At 37.2% G+C, this 19,088-nt stretch overlaps 1 protein-coding gene across 1 annotated transcript; it reads right to left on the bottom strand.

Moving 5' to 3' along the window:
- Positions 1-1,118: 1,118 nt before the first annotated feature.
- On the bottom strand, positions 1,119-18,566 carry adgrl4 (adhesion G protein-coupled receptor L4). Its single transcript, XM_058401684.1, has 16 exons — positions 18,424-18,566; positions 18,177-18,311; positions 13,959-14,108; positions 12,471-12,620; positions 11,579-11,649; positions 9,468-9,635; positions 9,098-9,281; positions 8,046-8,162; positions 7,729-7,928; positions 7,288-7,467; positions 5,231-5,434; positions 3,913-4,133; positions 3,664-3,730; positions 2,779-2,870; positions 2,515-2,683; positions 1,119-2,404 (listed from the first exon to the last, which is right to left on the bottom strand). The coding sequence occupies exons 1-16, from the start codon at positions 18,467-18,469 to the stop codon at positions 2,342-2,344; spliced, it is 2,217 nt and encodes a 738-aa protein (XP_058257667.1). The 5' UTR covers positions 18,470-18,566; the 3' UTR covers positions 1,119-2,341.
- Between the last annotated feature and the right edge of the window lie 522 nt (positions 18,567-19,088).

A 19,088-nucleotide genomic window follows, 5' to 3' on the forward strand; every position in this document is an offset into this window, starting at 1 on the left:
TCAAACTCAGTATTTTGGTCATAAGCAGACTTGTTGTTTAGCCAACTCAGCTGTTGGTCAGTCGCGTAGCTTTTGGACACTATTAAGAAAAAAATGTGCTTAAAAATATTGGATTCATGAACCTAGAGTATAGAGGGTAAACAAGTGTTAGGAAAGTATCAGTAACTTTTCAGGAATACTTTATTATCTTTAGTGTTTTATACAGTAGTTTGGGGGCAGTGGTAGTGCAAGTGGTTAAGGCTTTGGGTCGTTGACCAGAAGATCAGGGTTTGAGTCCCAGCACTGCTAAGCTGCCCAGTTGGACCCTTGAGCAAGGCCCCCAACCCACCCTGCGCCAGGGGTGCCGTATCATGGCTGACCCTGCGCTCTGACCACACGGCAGTAATGTATATGTGACAAATAAAGACAACTTAACTTTATTTGTCCGTCCATGCACTGGAAGTTAAAAGTTTTTTTGACCAGATTTTAGCAATTGGTTGACATAATTTTTATGTAAATATTTGAAAATTATACCAAGGAACAGGAATAAGTGAGAGTTTAACTTAATCAGAAAAGTTTATCACACAACTGCATCACACCTCACATTAGTTTAGCTTTTCATTTTTTTTATTTTAACTTTTAATTTCTAATTTAATAATGTATTTATTCTCCAGGATATTTGAGACATTTTTAATGTCCGTAGTCTTCTATTTCATCTTTTCTTTTCATCTTGGAATTTATTATTAATTTATTGTTATGACATTTTTATTTTTTTATTTTTATTTTAAGGCACTTTGATAGACTTTAAATGTGCTATAAAAATAAAATAACTCAGCTTCGTTTCTATCTATGGGAAATGTTACACTCCAGGAAGCGCCTGCCTTTAATAAAGCATTCGTTTGCATCATATTAGAAAAAAAATAGTGTATAAACTGTAATAAACCTTTTTTTTTTATTTCCAGGCATCTGAAAACATTTTAAATGCAGTTGGACAGCCAGTCTGTACATTTCAGACTAGATTCATTTATAATTCTTGCTACTGTCAAACTATCAAATATATATATATATATAAAACACCAAATAAAAAGTCAGTGTCGGTGTCAAAACTGAAATATATCATGAACAAACTTCACAAAGCATCTCATTAACAATGATTTATACAGGACATACAGGATACAAGGCTTTTACAGGCAGAAACACAACTTAAGGTTAAGCAAGATTTAAATACTATGTAAACACAACTCTGGAGTAAATAACCGATCAGATCAGAACTAGTTACTGATCAGATACTAGTAAATGAACTAGTTACAGTATATAAAAGGTTTTGTACATTTTAAACACAATATTTTTTTCTGTTAGTCAAGAACAAATGTCAGTTTTAGGCTTTTGAAATGGGCATAGGGAATAATAGACGTGCGGCGGCCCGGGAAAACCCTTCATACGCTGAGATTTTATATTATATCTCCAGATTTTATTGAACTGAAGTCTATTTGCTGAAATAGTCTCTAATACAAGTAAAGGGATTGTATTGTAAACTCTTAAAAATAGTTTAATTCTAACTGTAGTGCAGGAATATTGGGTTTTAGACATCATCAGACGGACTGATTTTTTTTTAGTGTTAAAACTGGCGTGGGCAGCCCCCTGGCTTAGTGGTCAGTACTGTTGCCTCACAGCAAGAAGGTCCTGGGTTCGAACAGACAGGGGTCTTTCAGTGTGGAGTTTGCATGTTCTCCCCGTGCCTGTGTGGGTTTACTCCGGTTTCCTCCCACAGTCCAAAAACACGTACATTAGGTTGATTGGTAATTCTAAATTGCCCATAGGAGTGTGAGTGTGTGTGGTTGTCTGTCTATATGTGTGGCCCTGTGATGGACTGGTGACCTGTCCAGGGTGTACCCCTGCCTTTCACCCAATGTGTGCTGGGATAGGCTCCAGCAGATCCCCGTGACCCTGATTAGGAATAAGGTGGGTATAGAAAATGGATGGATAAAACTGGCTCCTTATCCAACCGGGTCTTTGCAGGCACATACCTTAGGCGTAATTAAAATATAAAGTTGATTTTACAGGAAGACATGCTAGATTTGTGCTAGATTCTTGCCATCTGATCGGTTTTCCTGGGATGCCACACAAATAACAAATTAATTCTATTCATAATTCTATGTTTACTTTTTATTTCTAATATGATAAATGGCCTTCATTAACACATTTGCTACATAGAATGATAAAAAAATAATTTTTTTGTAGGCAAAAAAATGACTTTTTTGTAACCTCTAATATACATATTTTTAGCTTTTCTTTCTTTTTCTTTTTTTCTTTTTTTTTTTTTTTGGCTTTCTTCTTTTGTGGCCAAAATTGACTGGTTTCCTTATCTCAGGCATTCAAAACAACACGGAACATTCTTGAACATTCGGTAGTATTCTTCTTGAACCTTTTAAAAAAAGAAGAAGATATTTCAAAGATTATTATTTCAGACATGAAGACAAAAACGGACAATGAAACGAAAAGTATTTGGATTGAACAGAATGATGTAGAGGGTACCTTTCTGGACAAAACACAGAGGAAGATAAAAATAAACATCCCTTGGAAGGCGTTAGCAAAAGTGAAGAGATAGGCTGTGAGCGTGGTCTCATTGAGGATGTGCACCACACCAAATGTCCAGGTAGCTCCAAGTACAAATAAGAGTGCGAGAGCTCCTCTCGCACAAGACCTGGGTTCGAGGGAATAAATTTATCATTCTTAGCTCATTAAAAATAATTAGAACTTCAATCTCTTACACATATTGACAGGAATAATAGATTTCACCTGATATTTTCATAGTGACTGATCTCAGGTTTCTTCACAGCCGTATGACGATAGACTTTATAGATGATTACGGCGAAAGCTAACAAATTCACCTGGATATGAGAAGAAAGTCAGTGCATCAACGAAGTAAAAATATATACAAAATTCAGCTTGGATTTGAATATCTGATCTGATGCCTGCATATAAAAAATTATCCAGTATTTATTTATTTCTCAAACTGAAATTAAAACTGTACATAATGAAGTAAAAAAAAAACAACATAAAAAAATGAAGTAAAAAATGAAGTAAATAAAGTAAGTAAATGTAAATAAAATTAAAAAATGACAAACTTTAACTTATACATAAAATAAATACCTTCACATAAAAAATGATCAAGCATTTATTTATTTTTCAAACTGAAGTAAAAATGATGTAAGTAAATAAAGTAAAAAAATAAGTAAAATATGTGAAAATGAAGTAAAACAAATTACAAAATTCAACTTTTTTAAACTGAAGTAAAAATGTACATAAATGAAGTAAAAAGGTTAAGAAAAATATGTGAAAAAATAAAGTTAAAAAATGTAAAATAAATAATAAAAAAAATACAAGCTTTAACTTGTTTAAATATCTAATGCCTGCACAAAAAACTATCAAATATTTATTTATTTTTTGGACTGAAGTACAAATGTAAGTAAATGAAGTATGTAAATGAAGTAAAAAAAATAATCCCACGCCTTAACCACTAAGGTTCCACTTCCATAAATGCCTGTGATTGACTTGGATCTCTGTGATTGACAGGGGAGAAAGAGTATACCATCTCCCTGAGAGAAAACAGCCAGTGTTGTTCCCTTGACTAGATATTTAATTGTTTAAAAATGCGTTTTAATGTGAAAGAGAAAGACTCACCAGAATGATTAGACATGCAGGTCCAATGAAACTCCAGATGAAGTTTCCTTCTGTGCTTAGCCAACATCTGTTGAAAAGCCAAACAAGAAATTTTTTTTTTGCCTTTTTATTAAACATACCGCGATCTCAATAAAATATCTCTGTATATAATCATGAACTAATTCAATTTTATGCTTTTAAAAGTAACAAATATTTTGATAAATACTATGAGGTGAGATTTCAGTTTCGTCTTTAAAGCAGCACACTTACACAGAATTTGTACCGTAGTATTTGTAACCAAGAGTTACAGAGATAATGACAACCACTGCCGGACTGCCGTAACCAAATATGTAAAAATTGCGATGTAGGAAGCCTTTGTTGTAGATGACGCCGACAACAATCAGGTACAGGTGGATACCCTCGATACACATCCATGCGAACGCAGCCAGAAAGAAATAATGCAGCAACCCGGCAACAACTGAACAAAACAACTGAAACATGAGAGAAACAGTCATTATTTTCTATACAGTTATAATGAGTTATACTTTGTTATAAGGTCCATGAACACAAATATGGTATAAATACTTACTTAATGCGTTCATAATGAAGAATTAATACTAAATATGTAATCAGGAAAGATCATTTGCGTGACAAAGAGTCAGTTTTGAAACAACGGCACTATGTTCAGGCCAGCAGGTGAGGGGAATTTTTAGCATCTTTTCAGCCACAAAACTGTGGTTTGAATAGATGTATTAAGGGCAAATATGAATCTTTCATTTGCTTTTAAGAAAATACAACGTTACAACATACTATAAATGCGTTTTTTTTAAATCACAAAATTCCAGAGGTTCTAATAAACTAAATTCATCACTGTGTCATCAGTTATATATTGCACATGGATTTCTTTTTTGTTTTGTTTTTTACATAAAAGATATATACCACTGCACTGATCAGGCATAACATTATGACCACCTGCCTAATATTGTGTCGGTCCCCCTTTTGCTGCTCAAACAGCCCTGACCCGTCCTGCACTGTGTATTCTGACCCCTTTCTATCAGAACCAGCATTAACTTCTTCAGCAGTTTGAGCAACAGTAGCTCGTCTGTTGGATCGGATCACACGGGCCAGCCTTCTCTCCCCACGTGCATCAATGAGCCTTGACCACCCATGACCCTGTCACCGGTTCACCACTGTTCCTTCCTTGGACCACTTTTGATAGATACTGACCACTGCAGACCGGGAACACCCCACAAGAGCTGCAGTTTTGGAGATGCTCTGATCCAGTGGTCAAACTCACTCAAATCCTTACACTTGTCCATTTTTCCTGCTTCTAACATCAACTTTGAGGACAAAATGTTGACTTGCTGCCTAATATATCCCACCCACTAACAGGTGCCATGATGAGGGAATCATTAGTCTTATTCAGTTCACCCATCAGTGGTCACAATGTTATGTCTGATATATATAAAGCAAAATAATGGATTACAGGAAATCTTGGCTACATTTCCCTCTTCTGAAACCAATCCTCCATACCATATCAAGTGTTATAAATTTACAGAAATGAATCCACAATATCCCGTGAGCTCACCTTATGTGCATACATATTGATCCCAATCAGAAAGATGAACTCAGCCATGAAAAGGCTGCAGCACAGGTTCTTGTGGATGGTTGTCCTGGTGCTCTGAATCTCACTGAAGAACCAGAAGGTGAAGATGCACATGAACAAGCAGATTATGGAGATCACCATTCCCAGCTGTGTGATGCGGGTCAGGACGTTGTAGTGTGCAGCGAGCTGAGGAGATATAGCAGTTATTAGAAAGGCAGAAACTGTATGTATTACGTCTGTGAAAGTTGAGAGATTGAGTTCTCTGTTGCTGTGAAATCTATAATCTTTACTGTCACTTTCATTTCTTTTCTAATTGCTATTCTGGGACTGGCTTCTGAATATAGATTTTGTTGGAGCAGGATGACAATAACGATGACATAACCTCAACTCAAATGAAAGTTTTGAGTCTATCACATCAGACTCTAGTGACCTTTCAATGCTATTAGTTGATCAAACTAACCCTCTGTCACATTATACTTTAATCACCCTCATTTGTATATTTGTACCCTCTTAGACATACAAATTTTTCAGTAATGGCTTTATTGAAATCAGACCTTATAGTTTTATAAGCAGCTGGTGCAATTACGATGGTTTCTGTGGTAATAATGGTAGCTCAATCAGTTAAGGATGTGGGTTGCTGGTTAAAAGGTTAAGGTTCAAGCCCAAGCACTGCCACTGTTGGACCCTTGAGTAAGGTTCTTAGCCTGTTCTGCTGTATAATTGTTGACCCTGCACTCCAACCCCAACCTGCAGTGTAGATTAAAGCTGCTAATCACATGGGAAGGAACTGAAACTATATATTAAAGCGTTACAGTATGTAATTTTATCTTAGCTTAAACTCAAATAGGCTTTTTGTTTTCAAAAGAAAAGAAAAATAAATTCTGCTGTGTTTGGCATGGTTTCCATCACTGTTGTCAGATGTTGTGTGCATGAAAAATGACAAAATGGTAATAAACGAATTAACCATCATGTCCACTCATCCTTCCTCACTCATAAACTAATTATGGGTGAGTAATTCCTGCCCCAGTGGGTCTGTTAGCACTTACTGTAGTTATTTTGAGCACTGGGTGGTATAATATCACAGCCAAGCTAAGTGCGGGTGCTGCCCCATGATCTAAAAGGCAACTACAGAAATAGAACTTTGGCTTATTTCTGACAAATAGCAATATTTTTAGACACTTGTTATCCCAAAAGAAGCTATTAGAAATTTAATGGAGCATAAAATGAATGGAAATATTAATGAGGAATTTCATAATAATTGTTCAGTGCTGATATGCTGTATGGATGGGCTGTGCTCTACCTTCCCCTATAGATGAGCTGACACTGTGATAATATTTAAGACAAATAATTAAAAATCTAAAAGTGTAACTGTCATTAGCTACTGGGACAGTTCCCTGTCGGACCACCAGAGGGGGTGCTGGTAGGTAGCTTTTTGTTTTGATCTGTTTTTGTCTCCAGGTTTTTGTTTCCAGGTTCCCATGTTATTGTTACTCGCATTGTATTTGTCCAATGTTCTGTGTAAGTCTTGTTTCAGTTGTGTTAATAAAAATAAATAAAATAAAATCTATTATCTAAATAAGATATTTTATTATGTTATTGTTTATTTTAACATTTATGCAATGTTACTGTAATGCTTGGGAGACACCGCCTGAAGTGAGGATCGAACCGGGTCTCCGTGGTAGCCATGATCACCTGCATGCAGTTTATCAGACCCACTAGTAAAATTCTGCGTAATTAAAAAGGTTAGAAATGTTTTTTTTAATTTTTTTTTTTTTTATTCTGTTCGTATTCGATTCCCGCTGCAGGTGGTATCTCATTAAATATTAAAATAAACAATTACATAATGAAATATCTTATTAAAATAATAGATTTTATTTGTCACAATATATTTGAATAATATGAATAATATCTGTTGATCCACGCACTCTAATAGGGTAAACGTTATCAGTGAATCTGCTTAAATTGGTTTTATTTGCACAGAAATATTAATATTAAAGAGATTTCATCACACTTTATTTGTTGACAGTTGACAAACTCACATTGGCCCGGCCAGAGGACATGAGGATGGCAAAGTGTGTCAGGTGATTACAGGAGCAGGTTGTGTGGGTCTTGTTGACACGAGAGCGCTTACAGCCCTCCATGGACCAGTGACCTTTCATGGTGTTCAGTGTATAGTCCCAGAAAGCACATTTGCTCTCATCGGTTTCAGGGTCTATAGGCTTAATGGGAAGATGAAAATGATTTATTTAAAAGGAAAGAGCAGTAAAAACAAGCTGAAAATACTAGGTTTAATATTAAGACTGTAGACAGTAAGACTACAGAATGTGTATCAGTATGTGTCATGTTTTTTTAAAGGTATGCTGTGTATTAGTCTAGTATCTTAGATCATATAATAAAAATGAACGCTGATAACAATATTAATACAGTACAAGTTTATATATATGTTGCCTGCATGCTTCATACTGAATATAGTTTTGTACCTCGTTGTGTTTCAGAGTGAAGGTCACATGATCCAAGGGGAAAGCTTTCGCTGGACTTATGGCAGCAGCTATTACAGGAGAATTTACTATGATCTCCCCTGCTTCGGCGTATCGGCTGTAGTCGATCACCCCGGGGTCAGAGTTGGGCTTCATCAGAGGTCCAATGCTGTCGTAGTGCAGGAATATAACAGAGACACTCCCTAATGCACAGAAAATCATACCACACAACTGACAGCTCTTATATGGACGGATAACACCCGAATTAGCTATAGCCTTATTTAAAGAAAAATAAAAAAGATGAAATTGTAAATTCTTACTGTTAGTGTTTTCTGCTTTCATATATTTGGGACTGAGTGAAATGGAACCTCCACCTATAGATGTTGAGACGCTGGAGTTCTTTTTTTTCTGGGAGTCAAACTTGTAGAGTTTCAGTTCTGTAAATTGAGAAACGCACGATGATCAAATCAAACTTTAGATATATAGACCTAATTTAATCCTTAGCTAATTTCCAGTTCGTAACCTCTATGTAGGGCTAATTAGCCTTAAACTGGCTAATTTCACAATATAATACTGAGCATTCTCTCCCCACGTGCATCAATGAGCCTCGGCCGCCCATGACCCTGTCACCGGTTCACCACTGTTCCTTCCTTGGACCACTTTTGATAGATACTGACCACTGCAGACCGGGAACACCCCACAAGAGCTGCAGTTTTGGAGATGCTCTGATCCAGTGGTCTAGCCATCACAATTTGGCCCTTTTGGTCAAACTCGCTCAAATCCTTACACTTGTCCATTTTTCCTGCTTCTAACATCAACTTTGAGGACAAAATGTTCACTTGCTGCCTAATATATCCCACCCACTAACAGGTGCCATGATGAGAGTTTCATTAACTTCACATCTCACTGCTCAGAGTGTTATGGCTGATCGGTGTAACTTTGCTAGCTTAGCTAGTAATGCCATATAGCTGTAATACAGAAAACTTGGATTGCGACTATAGCTAATCAGCAATAATACACAGTTACCAAACTTAACTAGTTACAAAAAACAAAAAGCTGTGACATTAGCACAAATATTTGTTCTGGTAGCTAGCTAGCTTTGTTAATATTCTTTCTTTCTTTCTTTCTTTCTTTCTTTCTTTCTTTCTTTCTTTCTTTCTTTCTTTCTTTCTTTCTTTCTTTCTTTCTTTTCTAGTCAATGCAATTCCACAGAGGTGTTGTGTAACACGCCTCTATACTTCTCTGTATCACACAGAAGGAATAGATCCTCTAGGGATATTTATGAGTCAGTGTATTTGTGCTACAGGCAACATCTTGAGAACTTTCCAGAATTTCAGCACTGTGAAAAAAAAGGCTCTGTTTCTTTGCTTACCTACATCAGCTGTTCTGATTTCCAGTTCAGCTGAATGTTTATAGGCTTCAGTAAGAGCCACTGCACCCTTCTCCGCTGTATGTAGTAGCTTAGTTATGTAATGGTCCTTGGTATCTTCCCTTATTTTGTTCCATGCCTCCTTGTCCTCCTTTTTCACCAGATTGTTCACACTTTGGACCAAATTCTACAAAAGTACACACACACTAAATGATTCATTTTTTTAGGCTCGTTTAAGACAACATTTAACAATCATACCTAATACATACATACTAGTATCAGTGTTATTAGTGTTATTAAGGGCTGAATAGAGCATCAGATATTGATTTTAGTATTTCTGAATAGTGTTCAGTGTAGAACGTGTAGAAATTACCCTGATGGTGGCGTTTATGGCACCGTCTTTCTGAGACTCATTTGCAAACTGTAACACAGACGCTTCCATGGCATCGATGTAAGAGATTATTGTGACTGGAGCAAGGTCACCTGATGTTTGCTTTTTTATCTCCTCCATTTGTTGCTGTGGATCTGGCAGATTAATGATCTACAAAGATGAGAGATTAAGAGGCTTTAAACACCATTCCACAGTGTGATTAACTATCAGTGACAGCATTTACTCTAAATTACAGCAAGTGCAAATTTTTTGCTTCACTGACTGCCTCTGATGTCTAATCACACTTAAAGTAATGTGCAAGAAGAGCAAGGGCAAATGTTGGATTTCATTACTCCATTGTAGTGAGACTCCACTTAAATATCTCTTGAAAACCCAAACAGACTGGGTAAAGCGAAGGCTGAATAGCGGGAGGCGATGACGTGAATTCTGAAGTTGAAGGTCAGTCTATTCTGACGGTTGTGTATGTACGTGTACAAAAGCATGTCTAGCTTTCTTTGTGCGATTTCTAAGTATTTAACTTGTTCAGTTCCCCAGAAAGAGTCGAGGGCCAGACACACTCTCTCTACTATGCCTTTATAAGGTTGTTGTTTACCAATATAGAAAAACAGAAAACCTATAAAACATTATATTTGCATTTTGTGTGTAAAAAAAGACGAATGCAATGTGAACACACGCACAGTGAGGAATGAGACTAGTTAAAATGCTTCCATTTTGCATAATTTTTATATTATTTTATAATTCAGAAATTTAATGTAGTATTGAAATATCTCTAAATTTCTTTCTATTCTCCCTTTTGTTTTAATGTCAGCACATTTGAGCTTGCATGGACTTTGTAATATATGATGAATTACATAAACTCTGTGGGAAGTAGACTGGAGTAATCATATGGATATTAGTTTCAGAAAAGATATCTTCACATCAGCATATAAAATAATGTGGGTTTTTTTCCCCTCTCAGTACTCAGGACTATGAGGACAAATGCAGGCTGTTATGAAGAACTTTTGTATTGTCACCATAAAGCTGGAGCGATTGATTATTCCATAGCGGAGAGGCAAGAGCAACAAAACAAATTAGATTAGACTTAACCATGATTTAACTGTGCTACTTTGCTGGAATGGTCTCATTTGTGCCACCAGAGAGCAGCATTCTCCCTCGTACACGGATATTCAGGACATCCGTTCCGAGAGGGTTCGCACTGGATTCACAATCATGCGGCTGCTTAGAAATAAATCCTCATTACTTCACTCCTGCCCGGAAAAACAAGCCTTGTTTCCCAGAAAGCATGTGATCCTTAATGACTGTACTGTTACATGAACGACTACTTCCTGAACACAATGTGACCACCAAGGTCTGAGGGAAATGTGTAAAGAAAAACGCCACAGTCAGCAAAACATCTGGATCTCTGTGGATCGCCTGTATACATTCACACATACCTTCGCATTCTCATGACAAACTAAAGCTAGTCTGGCTTTAAATCTCAGAAAAATAAAACTCTGGTAAAGATAGTCTGTTATTAGAAATAATAATAATAATTGTGAATAATAGTGTTTTTTGTGTTTATTAGCGTAGAGACTAAATACTTCTAAACCATAACACACAAGAAGGAACTGGTTGACTTCAGTGTTTGGAAGAGAGAGCATTTCTCTTAAGATAATTCTTGTTTATAAAATATGCTAGTTTGTTGATCCAAAAAGAGTAAAACTTGGACAGTTTGATTGTTATTCCATAACTTTTTACATATCGTTTCAGTATATTAAACTTTTATACAGCAACTTTTGCAATGTATTTCCCTTTTTTTTATATAGTTTAGAATTAATATTTATATTATTTTTATACTTATTTTTAAATATAATTTTACTATAATTATTTTATTTTTACTGCATTGTAAAATCTTTATCCTATTTTTGTATGCGCAAAATGCATATATTGTATTTTTATGTCATGAATTTGTTCTTGTCATATTTTTTCGTCTTATCCTCTTACAATTCATATAGTTACAGTATATTCTAGGTATTATTGTTATACTTCAGTCTTTATGATACATTATGGTGAAAGGTTTGAAATACGTCACTGATGTATCAGGACATACTTACATTTTCAACTGTAGATTTAACAGTCATTGTTACACATCCTGTGTCCTGATGGCAGGCCTTATTGAGGACCTCTGAGAAAACAAACACACCTTAGTAAGATTTGGAAGAGTAAATATTCATAAACCACCCTCACAGTTATCCATCCATCCATCCACACTTCCATCCATCCACCCATACATCCATCCATCCACACTTCCATCCTTCCATCCACCCAAACATCTTTTCATCTATACATCCATCCATAAATCCATTCATCCATCCTTCTATCCATTCATCTATTCACCCTTACATTTATCCATTCATCCAACCATCCATCCATCCATCCATCCATACATACATACATCTTTTCATCTATACATCCATCCATTAATCCATTCATCCATCCTTCTATCCATCCATCTATCCATCCATCCATCCATCCACACTTTCATCCATCCTTCCATCCATCCATCCATTCATAGATAGATAGATAGATAGATAGATAGATAGATAGATAGATAGATAGATAGATAGATAGATAGATAGATAGATAGATAGATAGATAGACACTTTATTCATCCCAAAGGGAATCCATCTTTCCATCCATCTGTCCTTAAATTTATCCATCCATTCATCCATCTTTCCGTCCATCCAACCTTACATCCATCCATCCATCCACCCATCCATCCATCCATCCTTCCACCCATCCATCCACCCTTCCATCCATCCAGCCACCCTTCCATCCATCCATCTATTTGCCATCAAATGACGCAATTGCACACACACACACGCACACACACACACACACACGCACACACACACACACACACAGTACCTTGAGGAAACCACGTGGGAGAACATGCAAAGAGCAAACATGAAATTCATGAAACATTGAGACGCTTGCTGAAGTCACCTTCGCACTTGATGCTGCTATTTGGCTGAAACCAGTTGCTTCCAGTCGGCGTTGTGTAATATCTTTGGCATGTGCAGTAGAAAGAGCCATTTGTGTTGTGACATTTGGAGAAAGGCCCACAAACATGACTGTTCACGCACTCGTCAATATCTACAAGACACAGGAGCAATGTTTGATCAAACATAAGCAGCCTCATGGGCCTTATTCAGAGCTGAGTTATGTACACATGGTGAAGAGCGTATGCTGAAATATTACATTATCAGATTTTGCACTTTGTTATTCAGACCTCAGGCGTATCCAGAGACTTAAGCACTACTCAAAGAGTTGCACGAGAATTGAGCATGGCAGGGTGGAGTTTGAGTAAAACAGAGGTGTGTCTCGGTTATGCAGGATTCAGATCTTGGACTCAAGCCCATTTTTCTTGCACGATATTGGCACAAGCGAGAAGCAACATTAAATCCAGACTACTGTCTGACGCTTTCATTTAACCAAAACATCTCATGCTGAAATGTAGGTTTTCGGGCTGTAAATAGACTCAAAGACTTCACATTTTTCTGCATAGAGAAGATCAGAGGATAGCACTAGAAGAACAAGTATTATATTATAAGATGCTGAATAATAAATAATAAATAAAACAATTTTGATAATGTATATATCAACCAAATTTGCAGTGATTAATTATACCTAGGACTCTATATAATAGGCCATTTCTATTGAATATAATTGATTTTTTTTTATCAAATGCTACATATTAGAATGCTAGACTTATATTTATATTTTATATTGTTTTATATTAAAAAAATAGAAAAAAAAGAAAAAATTATTTATCGCTCAAAAGAGGAACATAGGTGTTTTTAAAAGCTGTGGTTTAGACACTATGGAGAAACCCTGTCTTGGAGGCTACTACTTGAGAATAATCTGGCAACCTCAGAGATGTGAACTACATAGATATTGTGATTAAATGGAATAAATAAATTACTTTTTATTTATAATATTTTTATTTTATTTTTACTTTTTATTTTATTTTAAGTGGTTAAAGTGTTGGACTACTGATCAGAAGGTTGTCAGTTTTAATCCAATCTCCACCAGACTGCCACTGCTGGGCCCTTGAGCAAGGCCCTTGCTCTCAATTGCTCAGTTGTGTTAAAAAAAATTCAAATGTAAGTCACTCTTGTTAAACTATTTTTAAGCTTAAGTCACCAACTCTGAATAGGGGCAGCATGCTGAGCTCCTATTACAGCATTATAACTGTACAAACCAATAGGTTTAAGACATACAGTTATTTTCTAGAATATTATTATTATTAAACTGACTTTGTTTCTCTCAAATTTTTAAGTAGTTTTATACAACATGTACATTTTTATATATTATGTTGGGGTTTTTTTTATACTAAAGCTAATCACACTGGTATGTTGTTGTCGCACATCCAGAAGGTATGATATTTTTCTTGATAAGAATGAATCATTCAATATGAATGTGATGTCTCACCTATACAGTGTGTTCCATCATTAGCTTGAAATAATCTACTTCCTGTTGAGTTGTATCCAGACACACAGGTACAGTAATGGCTTCCTATTGTGTTTGTGCAGTTGGCATCTTCCCCGCAGATTTTAGTGAGGTTTGAACACTCATCGAAATCTATGGAGAGTATAGAAAAATATTAGATTTTAGAACTTTATTGTCATTGTGCATAAGTACATAACAAAACCATTAAAATACAGTTAGCATATAACCAGAAGTGCATAGTGGTGCATAGTTTTCAGGGGTTGGACTCGGTCCCTTAGTTCCAGTGAAAGGAACTCTTAATGCTTCAGCTTCATACCAAGACATTTTGGACAATTCCATGCTCTTTGTGGGAACAGTTTGGGGATGACCCCTTCCTGTTCCAACATGACTGCACACCAGTGACCAAAGCAAGGTCCATAAAGACATGGATGACTGAGTTTGGTGTGGAGGAACTTGACTGACCTGCACAGAGTCCTGACCTCAACCCCATAGAACACCTTTGGGATGAATTAGAGTGGAGACTGTGAGCCAGACCTTCTCGTCCAACATCAGTGCCTGACCTCACAAATGCGCTTCTAGAGGAACGGTCAAAAATTCCCATAAACACACTCCTAAACCTTGTGGAAAGCCTTCCCAGAAGAGTTGAAGCTGTTATAGCTGTAAAGGGTGGGACAACTCCATATTACATTCATGTGCATGTAAAGGCAGATGTCCCAATTTTGGTCTGGCTCTCAGTTTCCGCTCTAATTCATCCCAAAGGTGTTCTACTGGGTTGAGGTCAGGATTCTGTGCAGGACAGTCAAGTTCGTCCACACCAAACTCACTCATCCATGTCTTTATGGACCTTGCTTTGTGCACTTATATACATAAACATACAGTTATCAAATCAGCCAATCATATGGAAGCAGCACAATTCAAAAATATAGATTCACATCAAACATCAGAATGTGAAAAAAAAGCAGCCTGGTTACTGGTGTACAGATTTGCTGGATTTAGTATTTCAGAAACGACTGATCTCTTGGAATTTTTATACACAATCTCGGGAGTTACTCGGAATGGTGCAGAAAACAAAAAACATCCTGTGAGTAGAGGATCTGCAGGCTGAAACTCCTTGTGGAGGAGAATGACCAGACTGGTCAAGAAGTCTATAATTACTTACATAAGACATATAATTCTAAGGAATGCTATTCATGCATTGTTCACATTCTGTTAAATTAATTTATTTGTTGGCATGCTGTAAAATTGATAGAAATCGATCTTTTGTTCTGTTAAATTGCAAAACAGTACAGATTAAACCCCAGAAAACAAACAATGGGCAGTTTAAAATTATTAATTTTTTTTTTTACATTTTATATGAATGAATTTCACAGATTTTTATTTGGTGCTAAATTTGAATTTGAATTTTTTAGTTTTTAGTTTTCTTTCTTTACGTATTTGAGAGCTCCATTGTTGTTGAGGTCAGAGAAGTAATAAAAATGTGACTGAATGTGATCTAGTTTTTAATCATAAAAAGAAATTAAATATGTGTCTTCACTGAATGGAGCTTAAAAGAAGAATCCTGTGCTTGCAGTTTTGCTAAGTCAAGTACTTTTACGAAGAAAAAAAAAACACAACAAAAACAATCCTTAATCCTAATTCTCCTTTTGAGAATAGTTCATCTTTAGCTAAAGGGGAAGATCTGAAGGGTTCACAGGCAGAAAGTATTTTGGTGAATTTCAGTTCGCCAGTCTCACATGTTCACTCATAACTGTTGAGTGGAGTGGAGTGTCCAGTCTCTGTACCTCTCAGGCTGCCCGCATGTCTTTGTTATTTTCTGGAACTCCCTTTTAGTTATGCTGTCATAGCTAGTCTTGCTGGAGTCCTTTCTCTCACTCTGTACACAATGTACATTGTCCTTAACCATTACGTGACACTAAGCATACATAATAGTCTGTTCTTTCTCTCTCTCTCTCTCTCTCTCTCTCTCTCTCTCCCTCTCCCCATCGTGCTATGATGGCTTAGGACTGTAGACTCTCTCTCTCTCTCTCTCTCTCTCTCTCCCTCTCCCCATCGTGCTATGATGGCTTAGGACTGTAGACTCTCTCTCTCTCTCTCTCTCTCTCTCTCTCTCTCGCCCTCTCCCCATCGTGCTATGATGGCTTAGGACTGTAGACTCTCTCTCTCTCTCTCTCTCTCTCTCTCTCCCTCTCCCCATCGTGCTATGATGGCTTAGGACTGTAGACTCTCTCTCTCTCTCTCTCTCTCTCTCTCTCCCTCTCCCCATCGTGCTATGATGGCTTAGGACTGTAGACTCTCTCTCTCTCTCTCTCTCTCTCTCTCTCTCGCCCTCTCCCCATCGTGCTATGATGGCTTAGGACTGTAGACTCTCTCTCTCTCTCTCTCTCTCTCTCTCTCTCTCTCTCTCTCTCCCTCTCCCCATCGTGCTATGATGGCTTAGGACTGTAGACTCTCTCTCTCTCTCTCTCTCTCTCTCACCCTCTCCCCATCGTGCTATGATGGCTTAGGACTGTAGATTCTCTCTGTCTCTCTGTCTCTCTCTCTCTCTCTCTCCCTCTCCCCATCGTGCTATGATGGCTTAGGACTGTAGACTCTCTCTCTCTCTCTCTCTCTCTCTCTCTCGCCCTCTCCCCATCGTGCTATGATGGCTTAGGACTGTAGACTCTCTCTCTCTCTCTCTCTCTCTCTCTCTCTCTCCCTCTCCCCATCGTGCTATGATGGCTTAGGACTGTAGACTCTCTCTCTCTCTCTCTCTCTCTCTCTCTCTCTCTCTCTCTCTCTCTCCCTCTCCCCATCGTGCTATGATGGCTTAGGACTGTAGACTCTCTCTCTCTCTCTCTCTCTCTCTCTCTCTCTCTCTCGCCCTCTCCCCATCGTGCTATGATGGCTTAGGACTGTAGACTCTCTCTCTCTCTCTCTCTCTCTCTCTCTCTCCCTCTCCCCATCGTGCTATGATGGCTTAGGACTGTAGACTCTCTCTCTCTCTCTCTCTCTCTCTCACCCTCTCCCCATCGTGCTATGATGGCTTAGGACTGTAGATTCTCTCTGTCTCTCTGTCTCTCTCTCTCTGTCTCTCTCTCTCTCTCTCTCTTTCTGTCCCCATCTTTTGTTATAATGGCTTAGGACTGCAGATATGGACAGTTTTTCACTCAGGTCTCCATCAACAGACACTAACTTCAACAAAATAGACTCCATGTTGGTTTCATCATTACTATATGATCCACATTTGTAAAAGGGAATGGTTTATAATCTGGTGTCCACCCAGATGAGGATGGGTTCACGTTTGAGTCTGATTACACTCCAGGTTTCTTCCACATTACATTCTCATTTGTTTTAAACAAATTCATCCCTAACGAGCTAGCCAGAGGTAATGGTGGCAAGGAAAGTACTTGACCACAAATTTTAAAAAGTAAACCTTACCAAAGCAATGTTTTTATTTAGCCTACTTGTCTGCCTGCAAAGATAATAAGGGGTAAGGGTCAGGTTTAATAAATGGAGTGTTTAAAACAGTGAAAGATCACTGAAAGATGAATTGTGACTTCCTAGTTACGTGCCATAACAAAACAGACACATGGCTGATATCTTCAGTTTACAGATACAGCAGTCAGAAGGCTATTTTTAGGACTTTGGAAATTTGTCTGTAACACTCAACACTTCAATGTAGTTTTACTTCCTGACAATTTAAAAAAAAAATAGCTTTAATTTTTATCCATTTATCAGATAACGGCTATTTATTTTTATATTAAATTTAGATCAGGGAAATGTTTGTCTATGTATTTTCAGCTAAATAAAAATGAATCAAAGATCTAATTACAAATTAATAATAAACATCCTATATGAAAAGAATAAAAGCAAAAAAACAAAAATACAAAGAAATGTTCCATGTGGTAATCTTGACACTGGCAAGCCTAACTATTTATTTATTATTCACAGCATCATATCATTAAATTCAGAAAGCTTCCAGGAACTTCACGGAATGATGGCAAGCTCCATTATTCCACCAGCCGAAACCAGCTTAGACCAGCATTTTCCCTTAGTACATTTTTCTCGGCTGTGTTTTTAAAAATCATTTATTTAAATTATAGTTTCATATCAGTTTCAAATTATTTATTCACAACTTGAAATATCATTTTTTTTCCAATTTATGCCATGGACAGGGTAAAATATACTACAGTCATAGATGAAACAAAAGAAATCACTCACCTACGCACTGTCTGATTCCATCTCCAGTAAAACCGAGTTTGCAGAAACACTTAGCACTTTTGCAAGTTGCGTTCTGGTGACACGACTTGCAAATTTCTAGAAATTTGCATGGACCCAGCACACTTGAAAGCCAGGCTTTTTGGGGTGGGGGTAAAAAAATGAGAATTGACTGGAAATTGGTTTTGGAGAAATACAATAAGAGTTGAACATAAACTCATTTAGAATCGTTTTTTAGAAGGTGTCCTACCTGCTAAAAGTAAGAGTTTCATCGATCTGTTGAGGAAGAACTCCATTTGTGCCTTGAGACTGGATCACTTTTTACCAAAGGCACTGTGTGACTCTGTGACATGCATCATTTCCTTTCATCAGTTTCCTGTTTCTCCAAAACTGACCCTTCCTGTCTTAGTCCTCAATCAGCTCCCGCAGACATGGTAAAGGGACACTGCTGTAATGCAGTGCGAGACAGAGTGAATTGGACGTAATCACTTTTATTGGGGATTTAAAAAGAATTTTTCTCATGTCCAAATTAAACCCAGAGAACAAATGTACTTAGACCTCGACCGAGGAGACTCGGAAAACTAGGAAAACTATAAGAAGCAAATAAGAATTCCAGCTTTTATTCATGCAAGACTTGCCAGAAACCGAAAGCAGAAGATTTACACAGAAACAAACCGAGCAAGATAATACTAATAATAACAATAACAAAAGATAGTTGCTGCTAATGGTCAGGGTGGAGCTGGTGCAGCAGGAAGACAGGAAGTGGAAAACAGACCTAAAATAAAAACACAACACAAACAAAAGACAAACAAGAGGCAGGTCCAGACTCCTGTCTGTGTTATTTTGTGTCATGTGCACTGCAGAGATTGAGGCCAGATGAGAATGGGGCATAGTTGAGAACCAGAGGCAGGAGCA

Source organism: Hemibagrus wyckioides, linkage group LG10, assembly GCF_019097595.1.
Source record: "Hemibagrus wyckioides isolate EC202008001 linkage group LG10, SWU_Hwy_1.0, whole genome shotgun sequence".
Lineage (NCBI taxonomy): Eukaryota > Metazoa > Chordata > Actinopteri > Siluriformes > Bagridae > Hemibagrus > Hemibagrus wyckioides.